This window comes from Halyomorpha halys, unplaced genomic scaffold, assembly GCF_000696795.3.
Source record: "Halyomorpha halys isolate HHAL.00 unplaced genomic scaffold, Hhal_1.1 Scaffold859.1, whole genome shotgun sequence".
NCBI lineage: Eukaryota > Metazoa > Arthropoda > Insecta > Hemiptera > Pentatomidae > Halyomorpha > Halyomorpha halys.
This window is the reverse complement of record NW_027115553.1, coordinates 573,906-586,137: the sequence shown is the minus strand read 5'-3', so window position 1 is coordinate 586,137 and position 12,232 is coordinate 573,906. Positions and strand designations below refer to the sequence as shown.

General features: G+C 31.1%; 1 protein-coding gene across 4 annotated transcripts in view; it reads right to left on the bottom strand.

Moving 5' to 3' along the window:
• Positions 1–12,232, bottom strand: part of LOC106686667 (cyclic nucleotide-gated channel alpha-3) — a 358,981-nt gene that overhangs the window by 195,767 nt on the left and 150,982 nt on the right. For all 4 annotated transcript variants that reach the window (XM_067052577.1, XM_067052578.1, XM_067052579.1 and 1 more), the window contains exon 3: positions 8,668–8,858. In XM_067052577.1, coding sequence (XP_066908678.1) covers positions 8,668–8,858 — 191 coding nt within the window. The remainder of the gene's footprint in view (positions 1–8,667; positions 8,859–12,232) is intronic.

Sequence of the window (12,232 nt, the reverse complement as noted above, 5' to 3'; positions counted from 1 at the left end):
TTAAATAATATGTTTCATAGTGAATTAAGATTGTCCCTGAAGATGGCCGAATTGGCCGAAACGTTGGACGTGTAAAAACAATAAAAGTTTTGAGACTATAATTTGGATAATGTTTTGAATTATTTAGTAAAAAATTGCCAGTCTCAAGAAAGAATTTTATGGTTATAAATATTTTATTATTATTTATTTTGACGTTTTTTTTTTCTGAAAATAATAGACTTTTGTGTTGTACCGAAGGGGAGCGAGTGCTGCGTATTTCATCTATTACATAACATCTAAATACGGATTTGAAGTTAATTCAAAATTTCGTCTTTTCCCAAAGTTGTTTTGCGGTTATTCCTTATAAAACAGGGTTTGATGAAAAGCATCCCTCCACTTCCTATGTCTGAATTGAATGAGAAATTGTATGAATTAAGGAGATGTAAAAGTTCTTATTTTGATTAATCACTTCTATATTTTAACACTATAAATTATACTTTTATATAAATGTTACTATAAGAATAATTCTTATGTTAACGTTACTATAAGAATAATTCTTATGAAAGGACAAATATTTAATTGCTATTTGTTCTGTACTAAATTAGTATTTCAAACAAAATAATAATACTGTGATGTTGGAAGTTGATAATTCTGAAAGATAAATAAAGAGGGACGAAAAGATTACTAAATTGTGCTAACACGTTAAGATGCAAATTAGGCTAAACCGGCTGAAAGTGGGGTGGGGGTAATCAATGGAGTAATCAGGAGTGGCAATTTTTTACTAATCTTTATTTCCCCGCCCCACTCCCAACCCTTTCTCGTCGTCAAGAGTCGTTATCTCTAATTGTTTAAACTGATTCCTGGACTTTCATTTACAAGCGCCTGTCCCACTGGGGTAATTTCTAATCCTAGCACATGGTCCTGTAGGCATTAGTTTAACTCTGTGTCAATGTAATGTTTGCACAGATTTAATAATAACTATACATTTATTTAAAGATTAGTATAGAGCATATGAGTACAAGAACCGGGAAGAAAAAAGGCAGTTATCTCACTCCAATTTTTTATTACTTTAATGAAAACTATGTATAATTACTAGTAAAAATTGATGAGTCTGCCAAGTATAGGTTGGGGAATAAAAAATGGCGGCTGTTTTAAAACCTTTTAAAAAAAACATTAATTTTTCATTCGGAGCTCTATATCTTAAAAACTACTAATAACACTAGAAAATCTAAGAGAACATTATTTAAATTAGAGTAAATTTGCTGAAATATTAGCCCTGAAAGAGCTATTTACGTCCAATAGCTCTCGAGATATAGCTTTTTAAAAAGCAAAATTTCTTAAAAATCTACTGCAAGATTAGTAGTTAGTTAATTTATTTTGAGAAATCTATATCTCAGAAACTATGTGACGTACAGATGTCTATTAGCACTCAAATTAAAGCTTGTACAATGGACTATAAAGAAGTTTATGACCTTTACCTTCGTAGGAATAGTAGTTTTCATGATATTTGCTAAAATAAATTGATTTATAGTTGTTCGGACAATAAATTTGATTTATGAAAAACTTCATTTCAGAAACCATTTGACGTACAGATGCCTGCCAGCGCTCAAATTAAAGCTAGTTAAATTTACTACAAAATAGTTAATTATGATTATCTATGTAGGAGTAGTAGTTTTTATGATATTTGACAAAATAAACTCACAAAATGTTAATTTCTAGTTGTTCTTATAAAATGTTGGATTTTTGTAAAAATATATCTCTAGGTTCATTAGACGCACGTATGTCTGCCAACACTCAAAATAAAGGGAATTTAACTTACTATAAAGTAGTTTGTGACACTTATCTGCGTAGGGGTAGTAGTTTTTATGATATTCACATATGAAAATAAATTTGGGAAATAAAATTTTGTCCGAACAACTATAAATTAGTTTATATTAGCAAATTTCATGAAATCTATTACTCCTACGAAGATAAAAATAATAAACTACTTAATAGCTCATTAAACTAGCTTTAATTTGAGTGCTAATAGACATCTGTACTTTAAATGGTTTTTGAGATTTTTCAAAATAAATTCACTACTGATCTTTCAGTATGTCCCATACAACATTTTTATGAAATGTTGCTTTTTAAAAAGCTATATGTCGAGAACTATTTAACTATTTAACTCTTTTAAGGTTCACATTTTAGCAAATTTGCTCATCTTTAAAAGACGTTCTTCTAGGTTTTCTTGTGTTGTTCCTACTTTTAAGATATAGAGCTCCGAATGAAAACAATTTTTACCGTTTTCAAACAGCCGCCATTTTTATTCCCCCTACCTATACTTGGTAGACTCATCAATTTTGACTAGTAATTATACATAGTTTACATTAAAGTAATCAAAAATTGGGGTGAGATAACTGCCTTTTTTCTCCTCTTGGGCTCTTGTACTATGTAGGAATTACTTTAACTCTGTTTCAATATAATGTTTGTACAGCTTTAATAATACCTATACATTTAATTAATGATTAGTATAGAACATATGAGTACAAGACATGAGAAAATATCATGAGGCACAAATGACAATCATTTTCGCTTATAAGATTTTTCTTTGTTATCTATCCGTGCCTTAACCAAGTGTATATTCTTCAGTATTGAAAAGAAATATGGAGTTAATCAATAATTATTGATAGTTTTGCAATTTTGACAATACTGAAGCATCATTTTGGTTTAAAGAAAAATAGGTAGAAAAACAAATTGTCAAATTAATTCTAGCCTTCTCATATAAGGTAAGCCTTTGTGGCTATAACTTATGTAGGACATGAAAGATGAAACGAGAGTTAAAAAATATTATCTTATTCACCTGATAAATATACCTTGAAACATAACTAGAATAATAAGTTAATGGTATAATTAAATTAATTAAAACAATCACTTAATAATGAATCATTCTAATAGTTTCTAAATATGAATCCATCTTTTAATAATTTTAAAATATGACTGTAAAAAAATATTATAATATTTCGTTAATTATATTGTTATATGAACTATATTCATATTTTGGCCACTAATATAAATTCTGTTGGTTAACTATTAATTTTTTACGATCCGTCCCAACTTCAATCATTTTAGCACCTCCTCATAACAATCTATTTATACCTTTCGAATATATAGTTGTATGAAAAAGTAACGGACATTTGCTAATAATATTTTAATTTAAACTTTTAAAGTATTATCTGGTCACTAACGTTTTTTCCCTTAATTTATTTATTGCTATTTACAACTGTACATTATAATACATTTAGTAAATTTGATCTCAGTTAAAATGAAATGTTATAGGCGTGTAGAGCAACTAACCATTGGTAGCACTCTAATGACATTTTTACATTAGCAGGTCTCGTGGCTATCTTTTCAGGCGCCTCAGAGGATTGTCAGGAATGGAAGAGGAAGCAAGGTTAGAAACTAATGGGTTTGGGTGGTTAGGGAGTTGATTATGGAAGGAATGATATCTGGTTCGGGCTAGATCGGTTACATATGGAACATGGAAAAACTCCTTAATTTAACTACAATAGTTTAAATAGAACGACTTGTACTTATAATTATTTTTCATCCTTATTATGATAAGGCTAATGTAAAATTATTGTTATTATTACATACAGGCTATTGTCAGTGTCAGTTGGGTCTCATTATAATAATATATATTACATTTATTTTTTATGTATGTAAAACATTTGTATTCATATATATTTTTATGAATTAATACATGCTAGGAATAGATGGTTAAAATTAAGTATAAAATATTATAATACTATTTAATATTAGCCAATGTTCTGGCCCACTTCTTTTGGGTACCAATGCATGATACTCAACTCTTGGTTTTGTATTACTGCAGCAGACCGGCAAAGTCGAAATATATCGAAATCATAAGGTTGTTTTACACTTCTTCTACCCCTGGCCTGCTCAACAGTCGCCAACCATCTTTCTCTATCTTTTGTAAGGGTAACTGGGATCCTCAGTTGTCGCAGATCCCGCCTCACAGCATCCCTCCATCGGCCCTTCGGCCTACCACGTTGCCGCACACCATCCGGAACGTAACTGTACAGTTTATGAGCCACTCTTTCCTCGGTCATCCTCATTACATGGCCAAGCTATCTAAGCCTCTGTATCCTTATGTACGAGGAGATGCTGTATTCCTTATAGAGCCCAAAAAGTTCACCATTTATCCTTCTTCGCCAATTACCATTCTCGCATACGGGCTCTAAGATTCTCCTCAGAATTACTCTTTCAAACCTGTCTAGCAGGTTAATGCTTTTATTGTTCAGGGTCCAAGTTTCTCCATTATATGTGAGGACTGGCCTTATCAACGTTTTGTACAGGGTGAACTTGTTGGTACGACTAACAAGTTTGCTTTTTATTAACCTTACAATGGAGAAATGAGCTGTATTTCCAGCAGAAATTCTGCTTTTAACTTCTTCTTCTTCATCCTGGTTCTCATTCATAATAGAGCCAAGGTAAGAAAAACTTTAGAAAATTAAAGAAATTACAGTGGCCCATTAGAAGGCGACTCTGCCTCTGGTCCAGAGGCTTCTTATCCAACAGTTTAATTTTAGATTTTTCCACATTAATATGGAGGCCCATCCTTAGTAGTTTCATACTACTTAATAAATATTATGGCCAACTGTTTAACACATAATATAAATCCTTCATTAATTTATATTTACATATAGTTGCTTATAAAAATAATTTTACGTTAAGTTCTCTTAATATGCTGAGTTAAAAGCTTGTATTGCTTTAACTTATCAGCAACTGGGTTAATCCTGCAAGAGCTTTCCTTGGAAATGTATTCGGCAAGTGTTCCTCGAATTTTCGACATCCGTGTACTTCTTCTATAATGTCCCAGCCAGAAATCAGAATAATTCAGAATTCTAATGCATTCAGACAGAAATATTTTCATCTACAAAAGATAAATTTCGTCCTTTGGTCAGATAAAAAAAGTTTAAAATTAGGTAAAACATATTAAGTTGTTTTATACTTAGGTATAAACACGTACATATTCTTAAATTTGTACATATCTTAAAGTTCATATCATGTACATCACAAAAATAAGTTCTTTTTTTATCCTCTGATGAAGTAAAGCCCGGTTGAAGTACGTACCCCATCAAATATCCCGAGGACACGCATACCATACTTTAGGAAGTAGTGCTGGATTAGACTGTTATCGTCATTCGCAAGAGGATGGTTATAGGTGTAACAGCTCGGATTATTGATCGGTTGCAAGTCCAACTTTTCAAACGATTTCTCTCCACATCAAGTTCGAATTTCGTTAAGAATTTCCTTTGTTTTATTAGCGAAGAGCAGCCATGAGTGTATTTCCTCACCTGCATTGTATCTAAATTCTTATACTAAATGGCATTTAATAAATATATAAATCATCCGAATTTAATGAAGAAACTTTTACAACTATATATATGATTGTAAATTTTATAATTTATTTGTTTAATTATTACTTTAGTCAGATCAGCGTTTATACTGGCTTTTCCTAGTGACAGTAGAAGTTCTATTGCAGGTCATGTTTTTATGTTCTATGTCAGTTTCTGCCTCATGAAGATTTATTCAATTAAAAGTTATTAAAGTTGCGTTTTTGGTATATTTTTATTTAAGATAATTGAATTCTATGTGAGTTGAAATGAAAAGAACAGCACTTAAAAAATTGGAAACAAATTAATTAATTAACAAAGAGTCACAAAGGGGACAATATCGGAAAACCGATCCTTGCTTAATGATTGTTCGCCATATGTGTAATGAAACTGAAAAAAAAAACACCTTTCCTATTTTTAATAAAATATAATTAAATAAATAAAATATAAGTAAAAGTTATATTAACTAGGCATATAAAGCTGATTCATAAATCCTCTTTAGTTGCCTTGAAAACAGGTTTGTAGAACTATTTCTTGGAGCCACCTTTCCTTTGTTAATTTTAACTACCTTCCAGAGTAAAAAAACATGGTTGATATAATAGTTACATTTTTTTTTTTTTTACCAGTTCATATGGGGGGTGCAAAAGACACCCCTAACTAGATACAAGGTTATAAACTAAAAAAAATATGTGATAAATAAAAGTAATAATTCTTGATAAGAGAGAATATTAAAGTTAATAACCAAAATAACAACATTCGTAAACTTAATAAAACAAAAAATTGGCCTCAAATGGGGAAAATACAACATCAAGTTAATTTGAAAAAAGGACGAAAAGAAAAAAAAATATAAGTTATGTCAATAATAGAATTTATAACTACATAATTAATAACAGGATGTCCTGCAGCAGCCTGGGCTTCAGTCTTCGGGTTGAGGTTGGGTTTCCCAAGTTGTAGGTAACTGTCGGTAACTGGGAGTGAAACTTCATGAATCGTTTTTTTATGTAATCCTCCATTGACACCATTCGCAATTCCCGATGCAATTGGCTATTTCTTACAAACGAAGGAGCACCCACTGCGATTCTGAGGACTTTATTGTGAAAAGATTGTAATTTTTTTTTCCTTTTCGTAAAGGATGCCGCTCCTCAGACTTCATAACCATAAATCCTAAGAATTGTTTTAAAAATAAAAACAGTAGTTTTGGATTTTAATTTAGAATTTCTATTTAGGGTAGGATACAGCATTACTAACCTCGCTTAGGTTTGAGTTAGTTTGATCTTGATAACAATCTATTTGTTATTGTATGGCTTTCGAATGAATTGTAAATTATTTTTTGGCTCCCAATTCAATGTAACATTTTTTCTTTTAAATTACCTAACTGTTTATAAAACCTCTATCACGTTATAAAAAAACTTATGCTTCATATCGAAACTGTTTGCATTAACATGTTGGTTATTGATTCCCAAAACAGAATTAATCAGAAACTTACTATTTTTATTTCATATTTCTATTATTTGTATATATATTGTATATATATTGGAATTAATAATGTAATTAACAAAAAATCATGATAACTTTTTTTACTAGAAACGTTAGAACGGTACTTATTTAACATCTTCATCAGAATATATTTCATTAAAACAGTTCATTGTTGAGTCAGTAAAAATTCATTGAAGTTTTAATTACATTTCTAAACGTTTGAATAAACTTTTAAAAATACGTCACAGTTTCTCTATTTTAGTAACTAAGTGTATTTTTTGTTGCTTCCGCGGTGTTTATCTAAAATTTAAATCTTTTCTGATATCCATTTTTTCACATGAAATTGGTTTTCAATTGGCGGTGCTATTCTTAACCTACTGTGTATGTTCACTCTTGAAGGATAGATTAGATATATAGGTAACCAATTTGGGTATTTCAATGAATTTAGAGTACATGTATTAATTATTTCAATAAATTTAAAATAATATTAATATAAGCTTATTATGAGTATCATAAACTGATATAGAATTTCTAAAGAGATGCCTTAAAGAACGATTTATAAGAACTGTTTTATGAAGACACCTTTCTTGTCGGATGGCCTGGAGTTATGTTTCTTTGAATACTTGCTGCAATTTGATAGGATAAAAGCCTTTCATCTCAATCCCAACTTCTTTTGTTCAACTCCACCTTCCGCATGAATACAAGAACAGCTTGAAAGGAAACAGCGTTCCAAAGTTTCAAGACCAATTGGAGTGGGGAGGGAGTGATCGCAAGTTATGAATACATACTCGAAGACGTGAACTTCATTGGACGGAATTAACACTTTATCGGTGGTTGAGGAGTACTTTTTTTATTATATATTTTACTTGTTTTGTATTGCCAATACTACTTCGGAAATCTATTAATGTTGCTTTACTAACGTAGTAGCAATAGGTGATATGATAGGAATATAGATTCGTTCTCACGTGTTTTTGATAGAAATTTATTATATATTAAATGCTTAATAAAACAGTTGTAGTTTCTGGATCCCTATAGGAATATCTACAGGCAGATACCTATCTACTATTCATGTTTATTATTTATATTCAAATTCTATCAGATAACTTTTACTCTCCGTCGTAAACCTCTACCCTCCTGTCCTACAGTATCCTTTATAAATACTCCACTAACGCCTGTTGAACAGATTCGATACTTAGGACTCCATCGTGACAAGAGACTTACTTGCAATCCATACACAAGACTGAAACGACAAGAAACTGCTCGTAGATTTCGATTGCTACAACACTTACTTGACAAACGCTCTAAACTTCCCATTCACTACAAAAAATTAGTATACACTACGATAATCAGACCAATTTGGAAATATGGAATTGAGCTCTGTGGCTCTACCAAACCATCATTCCTTCCGCATCCAATCCTTACAATCCAAATTCCTACGTGAAATCCTTCTTGCTCCTTATTACGTTACAAATAAACTCATTCACAAAGACCTTAACATCCCATTCTTTGCAGATTTGGCCCAAAACAGATATGCGTCTTTTCATTCCAAACTCCTTACCCATCCTAACTCATTAATTCTTAATCTTTCATCCTTAACAATCCCTGATAATCCCCCGTGGCGTCTGAAAAGAAGATGGCCACGGGACCATCTAATTTAAAAATGGTTGAAGTACCACCAATGGGGGTTCCTTCCCCAAGATTTGCAAGTGTATATGAAACATACAACATATTTGCTTATTGTATTTATTATTTGTACAGTTGTAAATCACATTAAATAAATTTAAAAAATATATTTATATTCACACATGGATATTTCTACCTGATGAGGTGTCTTTCTGGTGACTCCCAGTTTAGAAGTGACGATCTCCAGTAGAGACTGCCTTGATACGGACTTGGGCTTTAGGCTATCCGTGCTGGACTTTGTACCCCCTAGAGGGCTGCACGAGTCCAACTGTGTCCCCGACGAGCTCAACCGCTCACCTATCATCCGGCCGGACCCTCCTAGTTGACCTGAAACATAATAAAATTTATTAAAAGGATGTATAATGTAAGAGAAAATAAAATTTAATAAAATAATATATAATGTTAGAAAAAATAAAACTTTCCCTCTAAATTTTTGTGGTTAAAACACTTCCAAAGACAATTGTCCCATATTCATGCACCTTAATAATCCTACAAATAATAATTAATTTTAAACAACAATTCTCACCGTGGTCATATATGTGTATATGTAATTCATATAATTATATTTACCTCATACCTGTCATACTTTCAATTTCACTATCGAAACCATGTTATCCATATAACATGGTTGAAAATTGTTTCACACTGTATTGTTCAATTCATTATCCTTTGCTATTGGTGCATTCTTCTCTCTCTGTAGCACAAACATTGCTCTATATTGTATAATACCTCTTTGGACCTTATCAACATGTCCAGTGTGCTGTTTTGTTAACTCCCTATTCATATGTCCCACTTTATCTATTGTTATTTTCCCTGAAAAAAATAAGATTGAACCCACTCCGGTTTTTAAAAAACAAAAATTGACTAAATCTCCGATCACATAAATCTATAATAATTTTATTAAACTTATTGAATATATACGTATATAATGAGAATTTTGAAAATTTGAGGTAATTTGATTTTTATTATTCAATGATATTTTAGAAAAAGAAAAGAAAATTTGCCAAGTTGATACTTAAGTACACATTCATCATCATATCTACTGGGTATGTTAGTACAATTTGCTTTTAGATTTAGGTGTTTCCTGCAAAAATGGGCATTTTGGGTGTTGTAATTTTATGAAATAAAATTTTTCTCATGTGCCAATATTTTCACAAACATCATTTCTTGAAATTTCCATTAGCAATTCGTTCATGGAAGTTTTTCTTTTTATACATTAAAGAGTTAATTAAGGAATGAGGAATTTCGAAAGTTTATTTTTAGTACAAAAATAGTTTTCACTCTAAGCCAAGAATTATACTAGGAAAATTATACTAAGAATTATTCAAGAGTTATACTTGAAATGAAACAATACAAAACCGAAAAAGAAAAAGTAATGTTTTCACAAATATTATAATCAAATATGTAGTGTGCTATAATTAATCCTAAGTCTTATCTAATGTTTGGAATCTCAAATTACGTAAAGGATGCAGAGGTGGTTGTTATGGGCCTGGGTTTTGGCATGAAAATCCATTCCTTTGTCATGCATCTAATTTATTTTTTGACTGTTATAATAATGATGACAAAGGAATGAGACACAAAAGAATAGAGATTCCGGCTTCCACGGGCGATAACCTCGTTATGTCTGAGGTTTAGATGAATATATTGTTAAAATATTCTGATCTTTTTAGGAAGTTTGATTATATTAATTTGTTTTAAATTATAATTATAATTTATAATTATGTAATTGAGGCAACGATTTAAATAACTTATGTGTAAAACAATTTTAAACTATTTATGATTGTATAAGTTACAAGATTTCAATATGGAAATTAAAAATGTACATGTATTAGAGCATGAGCGTAGGCAGAGGAGAGTAGGGGGAAGTCGCGGCTCCACCCTAGATTTTTGGGACTTAAGAAAAAAAAAAAAAAAAAAGTAGTGAACTTATTTCCTAGACAAATTCTTTCTGGAAACATGCTACAATTAGGAAGATAACATTGTTGAGTTGACATCTTTCTAATATTTGACAGGATCACAACCATACTTTCGAAGGGACAAGACGGATATAAGTCAATTCTTCGGTAAAAAAAAATAAGATTCATTGAGCACAATTATTCGTCATATACATACCTCTAAAAATGAATGATGATGGGGGAAACAAATAAAAAAGAACCTTTTTTAAACTCCATTCTTCCTATTATAACTTACAGTTTGCCATTATAATAATCTCAGAATGTTTGTTGAAAATAAATTTTAAAAACGCAACCATCTTAAAAGAGGTTGTTAATATTTTTGCCAGCAATTCCAGATGGCTGATGCTCACATTGCACACCTCTTCATTACCTCTTATATTCTTGTATTTATTGAGCGCATGGTATGTATTTATGTACAATAATTAACTTTATCCTCGATTTTCAAGGTTCATTTACAATAATTAATTGTGGTTTTAGGTAATAAAAATTATAAAGTAATGATTGAATTTTATGTAGTCGCCATAAAATGGTAGCGGTACTTCTTGAAATTTTATATCTTTCATTTACTCAACGTTCCAGAATTTACTTTATGTATGTGCTGTATGTACCCCCCTTGGCCAAATCCTGCTTACGCCCATGTCCAAGAGTATAGGATAATTGTCCCGAAACGTTGTAAAAAAAAAACTATATAATAGGTTGTATTCTATGTGGAAGTTTTTATTCACCTCAACCACTTAAAAAAAGGTAATAATTGGTTATGATGTTTTGGGAGTTGGGGGTTACGAACGTAAAACTGACTAATGGGAATTTCGTTGTATTATATGACAGTATTTGAAACTGTTAGGAAGCCCTGATCCTTATGTAACAAGGATATCAGTATTATTTTTTCTTTTTTGTTTAACAAGTTGTTTCTTTTTAAATAATCGTATTTATAATTTACCATAAAATATTTCCTTTTTTGATTTATGCGTAAATAAAATTTTCTTTTCTTTATAACTATTTTTTTCTGTTTTTCTTTTTTTATGAAGCTTTATTCTTTGCATAAAATAATAAAGAGCTTTATTTAGAAGTCTTGGACAAAGTTTATTAAAAATTGTTAGAGCTGTCTTGGACCAAACATCGTTAGCCGAAATTTTATAAAACAAAAACATGGAACACTTTCGGATTACTTTTTCAATCGTTAAGCATGCCACAAATACACCGACATTTATCTGTAACATTTTTTTAAAAACTATATTTCAATGATTTTATCCAATTAAATCTCTCCTTACCTAAGTAGTGAGGAATGTAAAAAACAAATTATTGTTTATGAACTTACATTTTTTAAATTTAATATATAATAGTTTCTTTATTTAATCTTTAATAAACCGCTTATAAACGGAACTAATTTGCCTAAGTCCTATTTTTTCTTCTTATGATCCTGTCGGGGTTGAGTCTTGTCTTAGGCGATTTCTCCAGCCTGATATCTCATTACAGAAGGCCCACGACAAGGCGTATTCATTATAATAAGATAGGATCGGCCGTGCCAGAGGATGAGCCCTGGACACTGACGCAGGTAGAGGAGGTTTAGGTAAGAGAGTCTGAGGCAGAGTAACAGTTCTAGTTGTGGAGATGAAGCCGACGGACTAGAACTGTCATGATAGGAGCCAGTTCACTGGTTGTCGAGATGAAGCGGCGGACCAGTGAAACCGGTAGGAAATAGGTTACAATCTTAGTTGCGGAGATGAAGCCGCGGACTAAGATTGC